This window comes from Heliangelus exortis, chromosome 21 (assembly GCF_036169615.1).
Source record: "Heliangelus exortis chromosome 21, bHelExo1.hap1, whole genome shotgun sequence".
In the NCBI taxonomy this organism is placed as follows: domain Eukaryota; kingdom Metazoa; phylum Chordata; class Aves; order Apodiformes; family Trochilidae; genus Heliangelus; species Heliangelus exortis.
In genome coordinates, this window is record NC_092442.1 from 41,781 (window position 1) to 63,002 (window position 21,222).

At 45.8% G+C, this 21,222-nt stretch overlaps 1 protein-coding gene across 1 annotated transcript in view; it reads left to right on the top strand.

Moving 5' to 3' along the window:
• GALNT17 (polypeptide N-acetylgalactosaminyltransferase 17) overlaps nt 1-21,222 on the top strand; it is a 219,154-nt gene that overhangs the window by 39,265 nt on the left and 158,667 nt on the right. Inside the window, exon 2 of the mRNA XM_071765003.1 lies at nt 20,164-20,347. Coding sequence (XP_071621104.1) covers nt 20,164-20,347 — 184 coding nt within the window. The remainder of the gene's footprint in view (nt 1-20,163; nt 20,348-21,222) is intronic.

Below are 21,222 nucleotides of genomic sequence, written 5' to 3' on the forward strand. Positions count from 1 at the left end.
TCTTCACGGTTTAGGGGGACAGTGAAAAAGCAGTCTTTTAAGTCGATGACCAGAAGGTGCCAGCCTCTAGGCAGCATGGTTAGTAGGGGCAGCCCAGATTGGAGGGCGCCCATTGGCCACATCTGGTCATTTATTTTTCGTAGGTCTTGTATTAGCCGCCACTTGCCCGACTTTTTTGGAACCACAAAGATGGGTGTGTTCCACGGGCTCACGGATGGCTGGATGTGTCCAGCGTCCAGTTGTTCTTTTATAAGGCGGCTGGCGATGTTTAGCCGCTCCTTGGAAAGGGGCCACTAATCCACCCAGACAGGGGTATTTGTTTTCCAGCGGAGTCTGGGTGTTGGCGGCACTTCTGCAGTGGCCCTTAATGAAAATTTTGATGGGGTTGGGTGGGTTCCGGGATGGAGAGGATGGCCCCTATTTGGCTCATCACATCCCGTCCGATCAACCCCCCAAGTTGTCCGGGCAAAGGTAACACATAGGGTCTCACGGTTACCTTTTGCCCCTCTGGAAATTTGATTTGTATCGGTTGGAGCGCTTGAAGGGGGGTGGAACCACCACCTATCCCCTGGACGGCGTCGGAAGCCGTAGTTAGCTTCCATTTACGAGGCCAGGCGTTTTTGTTAATAATTGGCACATCGGCTCCGGTGTCCATCATTACGGGGAGGATTTTCTCCTCTTCGCCGGTAGCCAGTTGAATGTTTATAATTGGTCGCATCTTCATTTGTTGCACCAGGGTTACCAAGGTGTTTCCAGATGAGCCGAAAGCCTGGTCGCCTCGCGCCGTCTGGACGTTCTTCCCTAGGTCCATTTTTGGGAGCAGGACCAGTTGTGCCAATCGGGTTCCCGCCTTGATTACCATGGGGGGTTTAGTGTGAAACACGTTATCATTATTTCCCCCGTGTAATCGGCGTCGATGACCTCTGGGAGCACGATCAGTCCTGCTAAACCTGATGAAGAATGTCCCATAAGAAGTGCACCAACCTTGCTATTTTCGTGTATCAAGGGTCCGTAAATCCGAGTCGGTATTTTGTGAACTGCCGAGGTCGATAGCGTTTTGTCTACTGCAGTTGGTAAATCGATGCCAAGGCTTCCCCGTGTTGCTGGGGCGGGGAGTTGGCACACAGCGCCGGCCCAGCTACTCGTGTCGCTGCGCGGGGGCCTCTCGCGCTGTTTTGGCCGTTTTTTTGATACCAACATGCTGCATCATTGTGGCTGGCCTGTTGGCATCGATTGCACCACACAATCGCTGGGCAGTTCTGTCTTCTATGTCCCCTGGAGTTGCAGCGGGAACAGGATTGGTTGGTTTTTCTTGGTTGTTTCGAGCGGGGCGGCCGATTGGGGCGGTTTCTTCTTCCGCCCCCGTTTAGCTTTTGTACCACCGCCGCAAGGAGCTTGTGGGTGGGCTCCAACACAGCGGCAAAAGCACCGGCCATCCCTTGATGTTGCTGATTTTGGGTGGCCCTGGCCGCCACTTCCAGCATTTCTGAAACTTGAGCTGTTTTTGGTAGTGTTGAAAACAGCGCCTTCATCTTAGGATTGGCGTTCTCGAACGCCAGCAGCCTGAACATAGAGTCTTTTTGTTCCGGCGACAGTTCTGCTTGTGCCGTGACCGATTGCCAGAGACAGTCAACGAAGTGCTGATATGCTTCGTTTATTCCCTGTTTGACTCACGTAAAGGATGGAATTGGGTTGGGCTCTGGTACTGTATAGAATGCTTGGCGAGCCAGGGTCGCCGTGGTATGGTGGAGCGCTGGTGGGAACTGCAGCTGTAGCTGGACGTCTGCATAGCGCCCCGAGCCCGTAAGCATCTCGGCAGTGACACCGGCTAGAGGGTCGCCGGGTGCTCTGGGCCGATTTGCCTCTGCTTGGGCCAGGCGTTCCCACTCCCTCACCCAGATAATTTGTTGGGAGGGGGTAAGCAGGTACCTGGCTAAGCTTCGGCAGTCGTATGGGCAGTTCATGTCCGAAGTAAAGAGCCAATCCAGAACGGCCTGGCCACTCTCTGTTCTGAGACTCTGTTCCTTCAGCGTTTTCCTGGCTTGCTGCAAGGTCTTCCAGGAGTGTTGTTCAAACACAGGTAGGCCGTTACTGCTCTGAAGGACGGGGCATGCGACAGTGCTTGGCTCCCAGTCACCTTCCAGAATGGCATCACGGATGATGCCGGACCAGCGACCCGGTCGTCCGGTAGCAGCACTTGGTCGTGGTGGGACATCATCCTCTTCGTTATCGGAGAGGGTGGGTGGGTTTCTATACTGCCAGAAAGCCGAGCGCCGTTCGATGTCATGTATTCGCTTCTCCATGGATTTCATGGCCCGAGTGACTTGATCTTGAAGGGCCGATATTTTATCTTCTAAACCAGAGAGTGCAGCCGGTTGGGAGGTTGCTTTATTCTTCTGAGCCTTTCTTGGTGATGAGGGCAGCGGCAGGGGTAGACCCTGGCAGCAGCTGGATGGACCGCATGCTGCCGGCTCTACCCCGTCATTTTCGGGGTGTTCCTCCTCATCTGGGCCGATGTCGGAGAGGAGCTCGGCCACAGACTGGTGGGTTTTTCCCGACATGCCCTTTATGGCTGGCTTGTCATTGTTTAGCCCCAAGTACGCTTGTTTGGGGACTTCCTCTTCAAGGGGTGGTGCCGAGGGGACCACAGCAGGTAAACCCCTCGGGGGAAGTGCTGTGGTTCCCCGCAGAGGCGGCTCAGCGGCGGCGAGCGCAGCTTCTGCTTCGGCTTTTATGTCTTTTAGGGCGTTTATCACCACCCCCCATGTACAGTCTAGTCCTGTTATATTTTTAGCTACTTCTTCGGAATGGAGGTTTCCCAACAGGTTGCTGACCTCCTGCCAGAGATCCCATGCGGCCGCAGAGGAGGGGAAGAGATCTCGCTCCTCCACCGCTGCCACCAGGTTTTCGTTAGCAGGGGTGCCAGCTGCCAATCCCATCTTTTCCTTATTCCTTTCTAGGTCAGTCAGTGGTAGAAAAAGGAGAGGTAATGGATCTTCTTACCCGAGTCCTTGGGTTTTTCGTAGAATGAAGATTTAGAGGAAGAATTTGCTCTCTTTGGATCGTTCAGAGAAGGGGGTTCAGACCGAAGGTCTATGCCCGCATTCTCCCCCAGATGTTGCAGGAACCGAATGTCGTCGAGAGCGCGAGCTCAGTACCGAAGCTAGAGACAGGAGCTATTGGTGATCTTGGTTAGCACTGAGGACTAACTGTGACCAGCCTAGCACCGATCCTGCTCAGGAATGAGCTGCCTGGCTATACCCAGCCTCACCTTTTATTGGCTCTAGGTCTTGAGCATGCCCAGTGGGGCCAGCCCTAACTGGGCACAGGTGAGACTGAGCACTGGCCTGGCTCATTACCTGGCAAGTCCTGGCACCTGTTTCCTACAGGTGCCAGTGTATGGATTTTGTTTAAATGTAACATAATAGTGAATCATGTGAAGGAAAACTTGTGCTTATTTTAGACAGAGGAAAAGTGACTACAATAGTCTGTGTGTGGGATGAAAACTGAGAGGAAAAGTTACTGAGTTTTTCCCTCTCCATTAACTGGGATTACCTGAAAAATTTTACTTCTGGTACTAATAGTAGGAAATGGGATTTGAGACACGGTTACTAAGTCTAGTATATCATAAGATGAGACCTGTGTATGTATTTATGTAGATTATGTATGTGTAATGATTTGCAGCTGTTTATGATTTCATCTGATAGACTAATGCACAACTCGCAGAGGTGGTTTTAATAAATGCCAGAATTAAGCACAGCAGAGTTTTGTTGTTTTTTTTTTTTAAACATAAAGAGCAAGTTACTTTCTGCAGACAGTTACAGGCATGTACCATATGGGGTTTGCAATGACCCTGTATTTGTTTCAGAGTTCATATGGGAACCATTTCCCCTGCTTCCTCGTCGTGAGACATTCCTGTGCAATCTGCCCTTTGGCAGGGACACCGAGGGTCCTGTGGGGCTGCTGTGCCCCTCCCCCCCCCCCCCGACTGACACATCCCACACACAGCCCTGTGTGGAAAAGTATTCCTTGAAGGGCTTTCTGAGTGCCCATTTTGCCTTATGTGCTCCCTGTGAAGTGAGAGGTAAGGGATGCTTGGAAATGTTGGCTTTCCAGGTGTTGAAGAATAAGAGAAAATTGTAATTACAAACACAAAATCTGATCAACTTACCTTAGAAAGTTGTGTGAGATTCTCTGACATAATACAGCTCCCTGACAGGAGGTTGTAGTGAGGGTGTGTGTGTGTGTGTGTGCTATCTTCTGCCAAGGAACAAGTGATAGGACAAGGGGAAATGGCCTCAAATTGCTCCAGGAGAGGTGTAGATTGGAGGTTGGGAACAATTTCTTCAGTGACAGAGTTGTCAGGCCCTGGCCTAGGGCATTGGTGGAGTACCCATCCCTGGAGGAATTAAAAGTTTAAAAGTCATTTAGATGTGGTGCTGAGGGAGATGGGTTAGTGGTGGCATTTGCAGTGCTGGAAGAATGATGATCTTGAAGATCTTTTCCAGCCAAAATGGTTCTGTGATTCTGGGATGCCAAAAAATAGATAAAAGTTGCTCCTCAGATGCTGATAAAAATTTCCTGCTGGTAATTTGTGATGCAGCTGTCTTTCCTTCTCCTACATTGCATAGCCCAGTAGTGGTCAGGAGATGGGATTTGCTCTCCCAAATGAGATGCAGCTTCAGCCATGGGAGGAATGTTGGTTTTATAAAATACAGACAAAGTTAGTGGAGTGGCAGCCAGTGCTGGTGACTTTTGACATTGCGGAAGATAAAAGCAAATTTGGTAAAATTCTGTTTAGTCCCCTGAGTCTCATCAGTGCATTGATCAAATCCTGTACAGTTTACTAGTCTTGAACAGAGCATAGTTTGTAGTTACCAACTTCTATACTTTGCCACCAGCACACACAACCCTTGGCTCAGGGTCAGATCCCTGCTGAGGCACGTTCGAGGGTGATAAATTTGTAGGGATTAACATCTTTTTCCTGGAGCCTCACAGTCACCTTAAATCTATCCCTCTTACTGTGGTTGTCATTAGTTATTTGTACCTAGGTAGTGTTTAGGAAATCCAGGCATGTATCGAGATCTCATTGAGGTAAGCTCAGTACAAATAAACAATAAAATGACGCTCAGCTTTACAGACCTTACAGTTAATGACTTAACTAATTGCTCTAATTAATCTGTGCAAAAATTCAAGAATTTGCCCTGAGGCCTTTTGAAAAATTAGTAAACATATATTGTCCTTTTTTTTTTTCTGTCAGAAATTCTCATCCTGAAGTTTTTATCTCTGCTTTTGGTTATGCAAGAGCAGAAGAGCTGTGCTGGGGCATCCCAAGTGTAGCCAAAAATGTCCACTTAGCCTTTATTTACTCAAAGTACCTTCCAGGGTCCAGTTCCCTCCCGAGGGGGCATCACAGTGTGCAGTGGTTTCTCTCTGGGTTTGCAGGGCGTCTGCACATGTTGGCAGGCAGAGAAGGGTGAGGGGATTTTTTGAGGTGGTGATGGTGGTGTGTGTTGTTTCTTTCAAAAGATTTGGTCCAGGCACAATTGATTTTTGAGACTGGTCTAATTGAAATGAGCACTTTTCTTACAGGAGCGCTTGTGTTGGAAATATGACAGTTTGGCCTAGAGGAGTTGATGCTGTCTGTCTAAATGTATCCTCTCAGCAATCTGACCTTTTAAATAGGATTTTTTGTTGTTTTTACTAAGGTGTTTTTTAGTACCTCAAACTACCGTTCTTGCCAGTTCCATAACCCAGTTTGGAACTGAAACTTTGAGCAGCACAACTGTATTTATTATTTTTGTGTGTCTTATCCTCCCCTCTCCTTCCCCCAGCATAGATCATTAAGCATCTGCATGCACATGGGAAAAAAAATCTGGTTCAAGCTGCTGCTTATCTGTCTGGAACCAGAATTAGGTTTGTACCTTCAAGAAGTGATGACAGGTAGAAGTAGGTAATGGGGGTGATGTGTCAGAGGGAAAACTTTCCTGGCATCTGAAATGAGATTCAGTAAGTTTTCAGCTCCAAATGTGGTGACCCTCAGCAAATTGCTGTTTTAGATGAGGAGGAATGTGGCTTAAGGCTTATGGAAATCAGGTGAAGGATTCCTGTGGAGTTAGACTGCAATGAAGCCACGAGCAACTTAGGTTCGGTAGTTCTGATACTTGGTTTAATCTGGAGAGGAAGCTATGGAAGAGTAATGGCCAACACTGCAGTGCCTTCAGGTGCTGTCATGCAGGTTGTGCTCTTCCAGCCAGGGCTCAGGACTCCAGTTTGTGAGGCACAGAGCTTACTTTTCCTTATGCAAATTTATCTAATGCCTTGTTCCAATTTTTGTGGGGAGCACAGCAAGGCAACAGCAAGTGCCTCAGGTTCACAGTTCTCTCAGTCCCTTCTGTTTTTTCTCCAGGGAAAGTTCTCACAGAGCTATGAAGTTAAACTCCATATTTCAGATTTAAAAATCCTGCAGTCTTTGCTTTCAGCCCCCAAGGGCACACCTGAGCTGTGGATCGATGCCAAATCAGCAGCAGCCTCTGAACACGTTGAACTTGGTAGTTTGGAGTCTGGGTTTCTGATGGGAAGGTGTCTATCAATCATTTGAAAACTGAGTAAGATTGTATCCAGAGAATTAGATCCAGAGCAGCCTAGTATTGTGCTTAGCATGGTTATTTAGAAGAAAAGGGGTTTTGTTACTTGGGGTTATCTGCTGGTAATCTCATATGGCAAATTAAAGTGGGAAGCATCCCTTTTGGGGAAAAGAGGGATAAATGGTGACAGCAGTTAGAAGCTTAACACCAACAAATATCAGTGCTCCCCTTAGAAAGAAATCACTTCAGCATGTTGGTGTCACTGGAGGGTGTTTCTGAAGACCATGAACACAGGTAGGGATGAGATGCCAGGGACGAAGGAAAAGGGAGAGGAGGGGCTGGATGGTGCAGAGGTTGGGTTTGTGGCTGGGGATCCAGGGTTGTGTTTTGGAAAGCCACTTGACTATGGAGATGCAAGAAGGGCTGTGAGTGCAGGGTTTTTGTAGCACTGCCAGGTGGTCCAAGTGGAAGCAGAGAGGTGAACTGCTGGCGTGATGGAAAACTTGACACTGGAAAAGCAGTGCTGAAGAGCAAGTGCTGAAAATACTTCAGTTTTCCACATTCCCCTTTGACAGTACGTAAACTAAAAATTTAAAACTCAAAAAATATGTTGGGAGAGCATCTTACAGCCTTTCCTTGCTTCCTGCTCAACGTTTCCTATTCTCTGTGAATTCTAGATCCAGTCACAGAAACAACACCCGAGGGGGTTGTCCAAAGGTGGTACATCCTTAATAAGTAAACATGGAGAAATGAATGTAATGCTTTTGTTTTTTCTCTTGGCTTGCATCTGAAGTAGGAGTTGTGTATTGCTCATAAATAAATGATTTCTCCAAGGAGAATACAATCTCTGCAAACTTGGGGTGTGTGGGAGGCTTTGTCATGGCAAGTGGGAAGAAAACAAAAAGCAGCAGATCCTAGAAGGATTCTTTGGGAAAGAATGGGGGGAAAAGAAATGATTCCTTCAGCCTTCACATGACTCATGGAGAGTGTGACCCTGTCCTGTGAGAGGTCCTCAGCTCCCTTTGTGTACCCTGAGCTCCCAGTAAGGTCTGGTTTTCATTCTGCAATGTAAGCATTGGATTTGTAATTGTTTTGGGGGGATTGTAAGCAACACCTTCCTTCCCTGGAAAGAGCATCTTTTTAGGGCACCTTTTCCATAGCACCTGGCTGAACAGTGAAGGGATAGGGCTCAAAATCTGGCAGCTCAGTGTCTACTGCAGCTGCATTTTCCACCAGGAATCTGATTCCATGGTAAAGCTGACCTGGAAAGGCAAGGAACTCATAAATTAACTGGGAGATCCTGGGTGCTGTACAACAACTTTTTTTCCTCTTTAAGTCCTCTAATCCTCTCAGGGATGAGGAGGGAAGGCTTTGTGAGCTGGGTGGTAATGGCATTTCTCCCTAAACAGGGGCAAGAGAAAGAGGGAAGGTATCACACACTGAGTGGTTGCAAGATACCTCCCAAATTGCTTAAGATAATGAAATTGAGGGTTACTTACAGTATGTCCCTGACAAATCCTTCTCTCTGCATGTCCAGAACAAGCGATGGCATTTAAACAATTTTTATTTTTTTTAAACTTTAAGTATTGCCACAAAAAGAACGTTGAACTCCTGTATGCTGGGCAGGTAGAAGGTTGCTCATTGGCATTAATTTTAAGGGTGAGTTTATTTATATTGTAGGAATCTCTGCCCTGATCTTGGCTCCTCCAGAGCAGGATCCAGCCATGACTTGGCACTGGGTGTGCAGTCCTGGGGACAGGAGGTGAGTGATGGAGGCAAAGACTGAAAGCATTCAAGGGATGTAGTGTAGGAGACTGCCCTGATCACCAGGAACCTTAAGGAATGGTAAATAAGGTAGGATGAAAAAACAGAAGAAGAAAATTTGTGTGCTAGTGGGCTGGAAGGGTGGGAGAGAAAATGGACATGTGGATTGACACTAAGCTGGGAGGAGTGGCTGACACACCAGAAGGCTGTGCTGCCATTCAGAGAGACTTAGACAGGCTGGAGAGTTGGGCAGGGAGAAACATGATGGAATTCAACAAGGGGAAGTGTAGAGTTTTGCATTTGGGGAAGAACAACATGATGTCCCAGTATAGGTTGGGGGCTGACCTGCTGGAGAGCAGTGTAGGTGAAAGAGACCTGGGGGTCCTGATAGACAAGAAGATGACCATGAGCCAGCAATGTGCCCTTGTGGCCAAGAAGGCCAATGGCATCCTGGGGTGCATTAGAAAGGGTGTGGTTAGTAGGTCGAGAGAGGTTCTCCTCCCCCTCTATTCTGCATTGGTGAGGCCACACCTGGAGTATTGTGTCCAGTTCTGGGCCCCTCAGTTCAAGAAGGACAGGGAAGTGCTTGAAAGAGTCCAGCGCAGAGCTACTAAGATGATTAAGGGAGTGGAGCATCTCCCTTATGAGGAAAGGCTGAGGGAGCTGGGTCTCTTTAGTTTGGAGAAAAGGAGACTGAGGGGTGACCTCATCAGTGTTTTCAAATATGTAAGGGGTGAGTGTCAGGGAGATGGAGTTAGGCTTTTCTCAGTGGTGACCAGTGATAGGACAAGGGGTAATGGGTGTAAATTGGAGCATAGGAGGTTCAAGTTGAATATCAGAAAAAATTTTTTTACTGTAAGGGTGACAGAGCCCTGGAACAGGCTGCCCAGGGGGGTTGTGGAGTCTCCTTCACTGGAGACATTCAAAACCCGCCTGGACACGTTCCTAGGCGATGTACTCTAGGGGGCCCTGCTCTGGCAGGGGGGGTTGGACTAGATGATCTTTCGAGGTCCCTTCCAACCCCTAGGATTCTATGATTCTATGATTCTATGATTCTATGATTCTATGATTGCATCTGCCTGGGAAGTTGTGGCACCATATGGCAAATGCAGGGCAGTCCCTCCCAGGGAGGAGTTTGGCAAAGGGCACATTTTGAGACCTTTTAATTGTGACAACTCAGATTCTGTTTCTATACGTTGATCTCTTTCTGGGGAAGTCACCTTTGACAAATTATTTGCTGTGTTTGACCATGTAGTGAAGGAGTGAGGTGTGTTTTCTCTTGTGTTCTCTTGGAGCGCCAAATCCAATGGGACTGAGACCCTGTTGTACTCTGTATCCTACTGGACCAAGTGTTTCATGGAGAACAAGGACAGGACAGTCCTACTTCAGGTGACTTAAAGTCTGAGTCATATACTTAGCTCCCTCTCAGGAGTGCTCGGAGCATTAATTATGTTTTTAAAGCACTTAGTGCCTATCATCAGAAGCTCTCTATCTATAGAGAGCAAAGTTAAATAGTCACAGATCTGTAGCCTCTTAGGAATTGTTCCTGGAGTATAGCTGGAGCATAAACCATTCATAGATTTGCACTGACAGTAGAGAGCAAGCTCCAGTTCACCTTCCTTGAGACCTCTGTCTGGTGAAGCACTGAAGGTTATGCTTCACTTCAGCACTTGCACAGTTTCACTTGGTTCAGTAACTTGGGATTGGTAGCAGAGCACTTGAACAAAGCTGTGGCTTTACCGTATAGAGACCAAGTCGTACTGGAGCAATTTCTGGTTTTTAGCTAAGAGATACCTGTTGTGCTAGTAGGTTGGTTAAAATAATAGATGTATTACGTGAACCACTTTGGATCCATTAATAGTGGAGGTGTTTGGAAAATGCAGATGCGTGCAAGACTAAAGGCACAGCAGAGCAGAGTATTTCTCTCTGCTGACCAAATTAGCTCCTCTATTTCTGTCTGTAGATGTTCCAAGTCATGGTGTGCCACCCCTATGACCTATTTGCAAACCACAAACAGATGGGAAGATATTTGAAAAGCAAAAGCACTCTCTGGGGTGTCCTGTATGGCTGAGAGCACTGAATGCACACCAGTAAACCAACAACAAATCGGCTCAGTTGCTGAGTGAGAATAGCATCTGAGCACAGCCAGAACAAGCAGTATAAAAGAAATCAAATGCACTAAGCAAAACCCTGTAAAATAGACTTGCTTGACATTAAAAAGTAAGTAGTAAGTTCACAGCTCAGTAAAAGGCAGCAGGAAGAAGCACAGGCAGACTTGCTGAAGATGTGTACATTTTAATTCCGAGTTTCTCCTTGCAGCTTCAGTTAATATAATAATTACATGTTGGCTTCAAGATATTTGTTGTTCTTCTTTTGCAAAAGACCACTGTTGGAAATGTCATATCTTCTCTAATATGCTGGTCTTTAAAGAATAGCTTAATGAAACAGATGGGCATTTTGCTGCAACTTCACGGGGCAAAATCAACAACAGGAATCAACCCAGGTTGCCCAGGGAAGCTGTGGCTGCCCCATCCCTGGCAGTGTTGAAGGTTGGATGGGGCTTGGAGCACCCTGGGCTGTGGGAGGTGTCCCTGACCATGGCAGGGAGTTGGAACTCCATGTTCTTCAAGGTTCCTTCCAACCCAAACCATCCTGTGAACAAGCAGATTGAGAGGTGGCCCAGGGAGGGGTACGTGGATCCAAGGGTCCCTGTTGAGAACCTTGGGTGCATGCTGAGCACTCCTCTGAAAAAACAGTATTTCTCAAGGTATTGTCCCATGTACCTTTTTTTTTTTTTGTGCATGGATTCCCAGCTTTTTGGCATATTGTGTCAGAAATGTGGTAATTCTGCCTGGGGCCATGTATTAAAAATCCCACCCATGCTTGCCTCCTTTCTCCAGTCTTTGAGAGCTTGAACTGGGGAAGAAGGAGGGAGCTCCTTGGTTGGCCTTGTCAGCCTCTGTCAGGGTCTACAGCCTGACCTGGTGCCTGGTTTGGTGACCATCTCCAGGTTTCTTTCCCCTCCTGTCCTGGCTCCCAGTGGGTGGCAGAGGAGGTGCCCAGTGCATGGGGCTGACACAGTTTGTGTGCTGAACCTGTAAACTGCCACATAACCATAAAACCCAAACCAGAGCAGCCAGCATTGTGTTTGTGGTGTCTGTACCACAGTGTGGTGTTTCTTCATTTCCTTTCTTACCAAATGGTAACTTCTTTCCACTTTGCAACAGGCTAATAATATATAGAGACAGGAAATGTTTTACAAAAAGGAAACCAAGAACATACATTAAAAGAAACCACAAACATTAACAGCTTGTTATAGAAACATGATCTAGAAATAACAGATTCCTTGTGAAAATAAAAGTGCAAAATATTATTTTTAACCCTCAAATAGGATTTTAAAAAATTGTGGGGTTTTTTGGGTTATCTTCTTTGAGGCTCTGCTCTGGCTCCCAGGGGTAGCCCTGTCCTGCTGTGGGTGTAACTCTAAATGCAGTTTCTCTGGGGGCAAAATGAATTTCAGAAATTCTTGTCTTCCCTCTTGTCTTTGGCTGGGTGGTCCTGTGCCGGGACTGAAGTTCAGCATCTCTGAAGTGTGCCTGAGCAGCAGCTCTGTCTGGAGGCAAAAGGATTGTGCTGGTGGTGAGAATGGACTACACCGTATTTAATGGTCTCATATCTTAGAGAAAGAAATGTATGAGATTGCTATAACACATTCTTTTCTTTGCCTTTTTGGCAAATGTGTTTCATCCACCCTCCCCTTGCAGATCCAAGCCTGGTAGCTGGAATTTTGAGTCAGCTAGTGGTGCTGCTCATGTCACTCCATTCCTTGGCAACTGCCTCAAATACATCAATGCCTTGACTGCAAAAATATAGATCTTTTCTTATAACGTGCATCTTGCACTTGCTTCTGTAATGACGTGGCTTATTCCAGCATATTTCACCCCAAAAGCACTGTCACATCCCAGTCCCTTTTCCTACAGCTGGTAGAGGGGTGCTGTGGGTGCTGAGCCTGCAGGTGCTGAGCACCAGGTGAGGGTGGGAGGAGCAGAGGGAAACCACGTTCATGCTAAGGGCAGAGTGTGGAACTGGTCGCTCAGACAAACCTGTAGCAGCCCTAAGCAATCAGCCTCTTGGTTTGAGTGTTTTGTTTGAAAGAGAGACCTCCCAGAGCAGGACATCAGGGGTGGTGGTGTCAGTGCAAACCTGGGAAGAATATGGCTCTAGTTATATTGCCAGGCATGTTCTGCACATATCTGGGGTTTTCCTTGGGATGTAAATCACTTTCAGTCTTGTCTTTTGTAACAAGATACCTATGTCTGAGTCTCACATTGAAGCACTCACTGCCTGTTCTCCCTGCTCAGTTGCAGAGCCTATGGTTTTCTAACTCTAAACTAGTTCTGTTACTAAGAGATGCCTTTTTTCCAACAAGTTTAAAAATGTGAAGCAGAATTGTAGATGCTGATACCTTTCAGGAAGGTCAGATCTATGTCCAAGCTCTTCCACTAGTCCCGGGTTTTAGAATCAACTGTATCATTCCTCTGAACTAAACAGCCTCAGCCAGTTGAAGGATTTCTGTTATTTTGTGCCTGAGGTGAATCTTGATCAGGGAAATAACTATTTGCAACCAGAACTTGGTAATGTAATGGCCTGAACACTGTGAGGCTGGCTTTGAAATTCTGATGGCTGTGTTCCCCTTGCAATGGGTGCTCATCCACCCTCTGTCTCTGAGATCATTTCTCCATGTTTCCATTTCCATATAGATAAGAAAGCCTCAGTTCTGAATATGTGTATGTATGTGCATATATATATGTGTATAAATGTCTATTTATGTTAAAACGTTTCAAAAGAGACTTAAAACTGTGAAGTTCAGCTTCTCCCAACATTTCATAGAGTACAAGAAACACTGATGTTGTTTGACATGTGCCATAATGATGGCAGTGCAGCTGTACTTAAATCATTCTTGATACTGATGTTCATCCAATCTATTCTGAAATGTATTTAATAATGAGGACCTGTGCCTGTCCTGAGCAGCCTGTTTTGGTGCTTGCCTGGCTGGGCTGCTGGAAAGCGCACGTGATTCTCACACACTGCCATGCCACGCCAGAGTTATTTAAGAGAAATATCACTGCTCTGTTGGACACGTTCCGTTTAGTGAGAATTACTCAAATAATTTTACATCCATGGGATCTTTTTCAAAGATGAAATATGTTGCAATACATGTTAAATACTCTGTATTTTCAGCTTGCTTGTGTCCAGCTAAAATCCCTTCTTGCCAAGCGTGGGCCCAGCAGCATTCACCTGCTGCCTTTTTTGAGTTCCCATTTGTCATTCAGCAGGAAGCCAGAAGTTTGGAATTTTCTTGAAACCACCTTTTGCCAGCCATCATGTTCCTATTTATCTCTGCAGCAAACTAACAAATCGTTTGCATGGCAAAGGACAGCAAACAGCTTGCAGCTGAGGGAAGTGTTCAGATATGATTTAGGAGCAGTTTCCTTGGGAAAATACTGTCCAAATGGAAGGTGATAGCATTGATCCTTTATCAAGGGGCAGGGGTAAGATGTATGTCAGAATCCTGCTGCAGCATCTGATTTTGGGGATACATACTGGCATTCCAGAAGTGGTCTTCTCTGAGAAAAACATACCTGGCATGTACACTGGATAAAATTGCATAGGGTTCAGGGGTATACTGATTTTCGAGCTGGACTCAAGTACTGAAGTTAATTTTTAAAATCTCTGTTGCTACCCCCTCCTCCCCCAAAGTGATCTCTTATCTTCTGACCCCTTTACTACTACTTTTGGTTTCCTTTCTTAGACTCTAAGGATGCTTTGAGGAGGCAAGTGGAAAGGAAGCTGATAGAGCCAGTTGTATTTCCTACTCCCTAAACAATTTCCATTGCCCTTTAACAGCCCACAGCTGCATGTTGTGTAGGTTTAACCTACAGTCAGAGGAATTTGTGTTGCTTAGTCTAAAAAACAAAAGGTCTGAGCAAAGCCTGGGTAAAAAATGTGTAAGAACTGCTGCAAGGAGAAAAGATAAAATCCTGGGTCTTGGGTTTCACCACAGCTTCAAAGGAAAATTGGTGTCTGGTTATTCTGCTAATTACCCTTATTGTTAATGAGTCCTCCCCGTGACAGTCTCTATTTGCAGTGATCAGCAGGACAACTCTAAAAACTGCAGCAGTTTTGTATAATTTCTAGCAGTACAAATGACATTTCACCCTTTGGTATCTATGCCCGTTTCTCATAAAATTCCCTTAAAAGCCTCTTTGCTGTGTTCTTTCTCTGTCTTCACTGAGAGGTCAGGCAGAGGCAGTGTTTGCAGTGTAACACACAGCATGGCTTAGGTCACTTACCTCATTGTTTCTCCTCTTTTTTTCCCTGAGTCAGAAATTTCTTATTATCTGTCATCTCTGGCTGAAGTGAATCCAGGAGCCCGAGTGCCTGGGAGAGCTGTTTGGGCTGGGAGGTCTGTGGTGCTTTGCTTGATAACAGCTGCACTTTTCAAAGACATTTACTTGAATGTTCTCTTTATGCATCTCTTGTTTTTCAGTATCACTTTGGTCTTATTTATTTCTTCATGGTCCTCTTTATAGGCCCGTGTCTTTCAGTCTGAGCGATACATACTCTCCAACTCATGCAGCAGGAATGATGCAACCAAAAATTTGCTTTTTCAGATATCTTTCTGAAATTACTTCCTCCTCTTTTCTTTGCTCCACTCCCAGTGTAAAGGCTCAGGACACCTGTTTCTCAGAAATGCCTTTTGATTCCAGACACTATTCCCTCTACCCTTAGCTTCCTTGATACAAGCAGCCTCCTTGGCTAAGGTTTGTATCTGTAGGGTTAGCATTCTCCTCCATCTGACAGGTGGCAAGATGCTTTTCCATCTTTCCTGCTGCCTAGGGAGCCTTTTTGGCTAGGGGCTTTTTAAATGAAGGCTGTGTATCACATTATATTGTATTTTACCAAAGGTTTTCTACAGCCTAGGAAACTCCTGTCTGTTTATGAAATACACTGCTAGTTTAAGGAGAGAGTAATATATTTACTATAAGTGTACTCAGTCGAGGAATAATTTTGCTGTGGAGATTACATTTTTATATCATCTCTTGAAGAAAACCAACTTTGTCAGTCCCCGGGGGGTCTGATGTCTGGTGGTTTCAGCAGGAGTGGCTCAGATCTTAGCAGCTCCAAGCGGTGTCTTTTTTCCTTCCATTCCTGTAATATAAGAGCAACATTGTCCCAAAGGTGTTCCAAGAGTTTCTGAAAAAAATTCCTGCTTTCTTTTCTAAGGTACTTGTGGCTTAAGGAGAAGTGAAGCTCACAAATGTTCAGAGCTCTGACCTATGCTGAGCATCTCCTCTTGATACAGCCCAGCAGCATCTCATGAGCTTGGAAAATTCACTAGGAAGGGAATTCTCTCCAAAGCTCAAGTTTTTTTTTTTTTTTTTTTTTGGGGGGGGGGTTTAGTTTTTTTGTTTGCTTGTTTGTTTTCTGGGTTTTTTTGGGCGGATGGAGGGATTAGTGCTCTTTATCTCTACAGATAGACCAGAACCACCATGGGGAGAGACAACGTTGGCAGTGGGCCCTCTGCTTGGCTGTCTGCTTGGCTCTTCTTTGCTGTCTGCTTTGCTGTCTTCCCAAAATGAGAAAGGAGTTTGGTCAATGTCTTGGGCACAATTCCGACTCTTAACTTTTTAGCCCGGTTCTTCAAGGCAGTAAGTGGATGGGATCATGCTTTTGTTCTTTCTTCTTCCTTGTGTCTCTGTTTGTAACTTATGTCCTTTTTTGGCCAATTTCAAGCAGCTTTGCCAAAGGGCTACAGGTTATCAAAGTGTAAAGGTTTTACAAGCACGTGCTAGCAAGAGGAGCCAGCAGAATGCTGTTCTGGAAAACCAGCCCTGGATGGTTGTGTGGGGGAATAAAGGGCTCCAGAGAGGATGGCTCCTTTCTGCATCACCAGAAGCACTTGATCATTCATTTGTAGTGTTTTGTCATTTGAACTCAGTGTGAGAGATCACTTGTCCTTTGAAACCTAAATGGTGTTTCTATGCAAGCTGTGAAGGGCAAACAGAAGGATAGAAGGGGTTTGTGCTGCCTCCAGTAAGTGCAACCTGAAGATCTTGGCTTCTGATGTGGGCCATGACCATAGTGGTGTAATGGGGACTGAAAAAAGGCCATTTGGAGATCAGTTGTGATGGGTGGGAAGAAGGGGAGCAAAGAGAGGAGGAGGCATGCAGGGTCATGGGATCCTCTCAGGGAGATGGGCTGCTGGCATCTCTCTCCTTTAGGCTTGGGAAGCACATGGGTGTCTGCACCCAAATGTGGGTTAATGCAAAGCCCAAGGAGCTGCCTGCTGCAGAGAAGCTTTCCCTGGATCCCAGCCACCATGAAGGAACTCCATGGGATGGAGTGAGGATAATGTCTGAAGTTACAGCAAAACCCTTCAGAAATGTTCCCTTCTTCGTGCAGCCCTGAAATGGGGCTAATAAAAGTGCAATAGTGAATGGGTTGGCTGTAGCCGTTTGTTTTGCCTCTCCTGAGGCACCTTTTCAGCCAGTTGGAAGCAAATTTCTTCCTCTTCTGTTTAGACAGGAATTACTGTTCTTGCCAAACATTTCTTGAATCTTGCTTCAACATCCATCCACCAAAGTGACATCGTGAGGATGAACCCTTCTTACAGCCCGAGCTGGAGGAGGAGATCTTCAGCCATCACAGATACAGACATGGAGACCCTCCCTGTCACATCACACCTGGGAATATTTGTCTTTGTGATTGTCTCTGGGGTGCATTTACTCTCCTGGGTGGTGTTGAAAGAGAGGTGAAGGTGTCTCAGGAGTGCTCTGACCAACGTGTATGAATTGATCTCCTTAATTGATGCCTGAGGTTCAATGACACAGATTTGTCTGTACTGACTGATGTAGGGTTTATAGTAGCAGAAGGACTGAGTAGTTCTTATGCAGAAACAAGAGGAAACTTTGCAGTTCTGTTCATCCCTTTCTTACAGGGCACCAATAGCCAAAAGCATAGGGGAAGTGAGAAATCTGTTAAAACAATTGAGAGAAAGCAAACCAAACTGGAAAAACAAACTTGTAGATCCCAAGGATACCTGTAGTAGAAGAAGGAAGACCATGTAAGATGCTGTGGAAGGGCTTCACAGTTACAGTCTCTCTGTTACATGTCACTGCTTCAGTCTTTCTGGCCAAGAACAAGCTTTGGTAGGCAGTAAAGCAACTTCTTACAGATTTTGGGGGAAACCTTTCAGGGGGAAAGCGAAGAGGAAGCAACTAAAATTAAAAACTGAATTTCTGTTATAATGTATATAGTGGTAAAACCCTCTGCTGATGAACTGAAGAAGCCCTTTTGTCTTTTTGGTGTAACAAGAAGCAGGACATGATCTAGGGTACCCTAAGGCATTGTAGGCACCTACAGGGGAGCTGTTCCTGTAGAAAAGATCGGATTTTGGTAAAGAAATAGACATTTTGAATGAACTCTCTCTTCCTGAGAGTATGTTTTTTAAAATACTCTTTTATCCTGTTGGAGTCTGTGTCTGAAATGAAATCGGTATCTCTTTGTAAATTAGCTGAACCCCGTCCTGCCAGCTGTTTGGGCTTAGGAAATTCACAGAGCAATCTGCTGGCCTTCTTTACCAATACTTCTCAAAAAGTGGTAAAAAATACAGTATGAAAACACAGCCTCCAGTATAAGTTCATCTTTCCCAGCTTTCTTGACCTGATCCTCTGGCTGTTGCTAAGTGTAGAGATGGAAAAGCAGGTGGGATATCTAGTCTATCCCCACATCACAGCCAACTGCTCCATGCAGTTGGTTTGTTATTATTGTCCTGGGATAAAAGTCTAACCAAGACCAGTGCAGTCAGAGGGACTCTATCAACTCTCAGAAGTTCTCTAGAAGGGAAGGCTGTTTAGAGCTTCCTTGTCAGAAGAAAGAATAATAATAGTAATTTCTATTCAAGTGCTTCAAACTGTGGTTTACATTTGTAGGTAATTTGACTGTCTCAAAATACTGCTTTTGAAGAAAAATTATTTAAATCTGTCTTGTAGATGTGGAGGCAGAGTATTCTGTCCAGGGTAATGGCACTGGAAATCTGTGGTAGGTTCAAGAGCTAGACATGGTGACATGCATGACTTCAAACTTTTTGTCCCTTCAAAAGCATCAGTGGTGATGAGGGATTTGGGCAGCCTGGATTGATGGGCCAAGGCCAACTTTGTGAGATTCAACGAACTTTAGAGCGAGGGTCTGCATTTGTGTCACCACAACCTCAGACAGTGCTTCAGCCTGGGAGAAGAGTGGCTGGAAAGTTCCTGGTGGAAAAAGACCTGGGAGTGTTGGTTGACAGTGACTGAATGTGAGCCAGCATGTGCCCAGGTGGCCAAAGTGGCCACCATCACCCTGGCTGGTACCAGCACTGGTGTGGGCAGCAGGAGCAGGGCAGGGATCATCCCCCTGTGCTGGGCACTGCTGAGGCTGCAGCTCCAGTCCTGGGCTCAGTTCTGGGCCCCTCACAACCAGAAGGACATTGAGGGGTTGGAGTGTGTCCAGAGAAGGGAATGGAGCTGGGGAAGGGTCTGGAGCACAAGTCTGCCCAGGAGCAGCTGAGGGCCCTGGGGGTGTTGGAGCAGAGGAGGCTGAGGGGAGACCTTCTGGCTCTCTGCAACCCCCTGAGAGGAGGTTGGAGCCAGGGGGGGTCGGGCTCTGCTCCCAAGGAACAAGGGATGGGACAAGAGGAACTTTTGGCACAACTCAAGTGGTGCCAGGGGAGGTTTAGGTTGGAGCTGGGAAGAATTTCTCCCTGGAAAGGGTTGTCAGGGCCTGTCCCAGGCTGCCCAGGGCAGGGCTGGAGTCCCCATCATCCCTGGAGGGGTTTCAGAGCCCTGGAGATGTGGGGATGAGGGACATGGGGTGGGGGTGGGCTGGGCAGGGATGGGGGAAGGATTGGACCTGGTGATCTTAAGGGTCCAACATGATTCTCTGGGGTCTGACAGCCTCTTCTGCTCTCAGAGTCAGGGCTCTGCCATGGAAACAAAGAGGAATATAATCCACAATAGAACCCAAAACCCAACAACAACCCTCCCCCCCCAAATTATAAATATTTTGTTTGCTTGTTTCTAACAAAAAGAGTGAGTCTCTGCTAATGAAGAATATTCCAAGTGCCCCGTAAAATAAATAATAACACAAACATGAACAATCCCACAATCACCACCACATCATCAACAAAGCTCTTTTTTGTGCAGCTCATTTTGAATTTTGCCTATTTCCTTCAGCTATGCAGATATAAATAAATAATTCCACTTGATAAAGGTCTGGGAATGTTATACTTTAAAAGATAAGAAAGCTTTGAGGGGAAATTGTTTTTAAATCTGTAACATTTGTATGCTGTTCGCTGTTCACACTGAGCAAAAATTCATTCAGCTGGCAGTTAACCAACCCTATTTTATTCTTTTTCTCTGTTCAACCTATCCTTCTCCTGGGGACATCTAACCTTACATGCAATTACCTCTCTGAGAGTGGGAAGGAGGCCTAAATAACCTTCCTAACAGCTAAATAAATGCACAGATCCCCGGGACAGGTTATCAGTTGGATGCTGGTGACAGAGCTATCTGGAACAGTGTGCCTGAGCCGTGGAGAATTTCAAGTAATTTTCTTTCCAGCACTGGGCCAAAGAAGTAGGATTTAAAATGTTCTCAGAAAACCAAGGCAGAACACCCTGGATTTTCAGATTATTTTTGTTTCTTTGATAGCTTGGAAGTAGGTGATGGATTTTAGCAGTGATGGTGATGTTTTGTTTTTTTCTCTCGAGGTCTGTCCAAGTCACTTGGTCTCATTGAAGGCTACGGAGGACGTGGGAAAGGGGGGCTTCCTGCCACCCTGTCCCCTGAGGAGGAGGAGAAAGCAAAGGGACCACATGAGAAATATGGCTACAACTCCTACCTCAGTGAGAAAATTTCACTGGATCGTTCCATCCCAGATTATCGTCCAACCAAGTAAGTACTGATTGCTCCATGAAGGAGTGCATATGTTTGGGTATCATCTAAAAACCAGGAGCGATGGTTGCTTCCATTTCTCATGTGCTACCATTCACTCTGCCCTCATTGCTCACAGGGCCTTGCTCAGTAATGAGCAACTGATGTAGTTTGGCTGAAACTGATCATAAAAATGATTTATGATTTATACATATGATATAATATACATATGATTTATATATTTATTATTTATGATTATATAAATCATATATAATAATATATGATTTATACAGGGAAAAAAAAAAGTTTATTTCTTCCCAGTCTTCTCTCTCTTTTTATTTTCCTGAAGCAATACATTACTTTGGGGGGTAGTAACAATACTAAAACTGTCAGCAAAGTGCTATTGGCCTTTGGTGGGTATTAACCTATGAATGTGTGCACAGACTCTCCCCTTCTCCTCCCCTGTCCCTCTTTCGTGTCCATGCAAGACACCTGGGGCTCTCTGGCTGCTCCTGCAGTCCTTCTTCTAGGACACAGGCAGGGATCTTCTCTGGGAGATCTGTGCAGGCTCCTTTGGAGGGAGCCCAGTGGCTCAGGTGGCAATATCCATCCACCAGAATGACCTTTGAGAATTATGGTGATGGGACAGTGTTTACCTGCTAAGCAGAGAGGAAAAACTTTTAATGAGATGCCAAACCATTTTGTTAAGAGTCTGAGGGAAGACGTGCTGTAAGTTTATCTTGATGAAAGTTAATTTTAGATATAGCTTGCAGAGCATTCCTGAAAATAGGAAAGTGTCAATTTGCCCAGGCCTGGAGTGAAATCTCTGATAAAAGAAAATGAGCTGAGAGAGGCTCAGATTCTGAAAGATAGGTGTCCAACTCCTGTGTCACTAG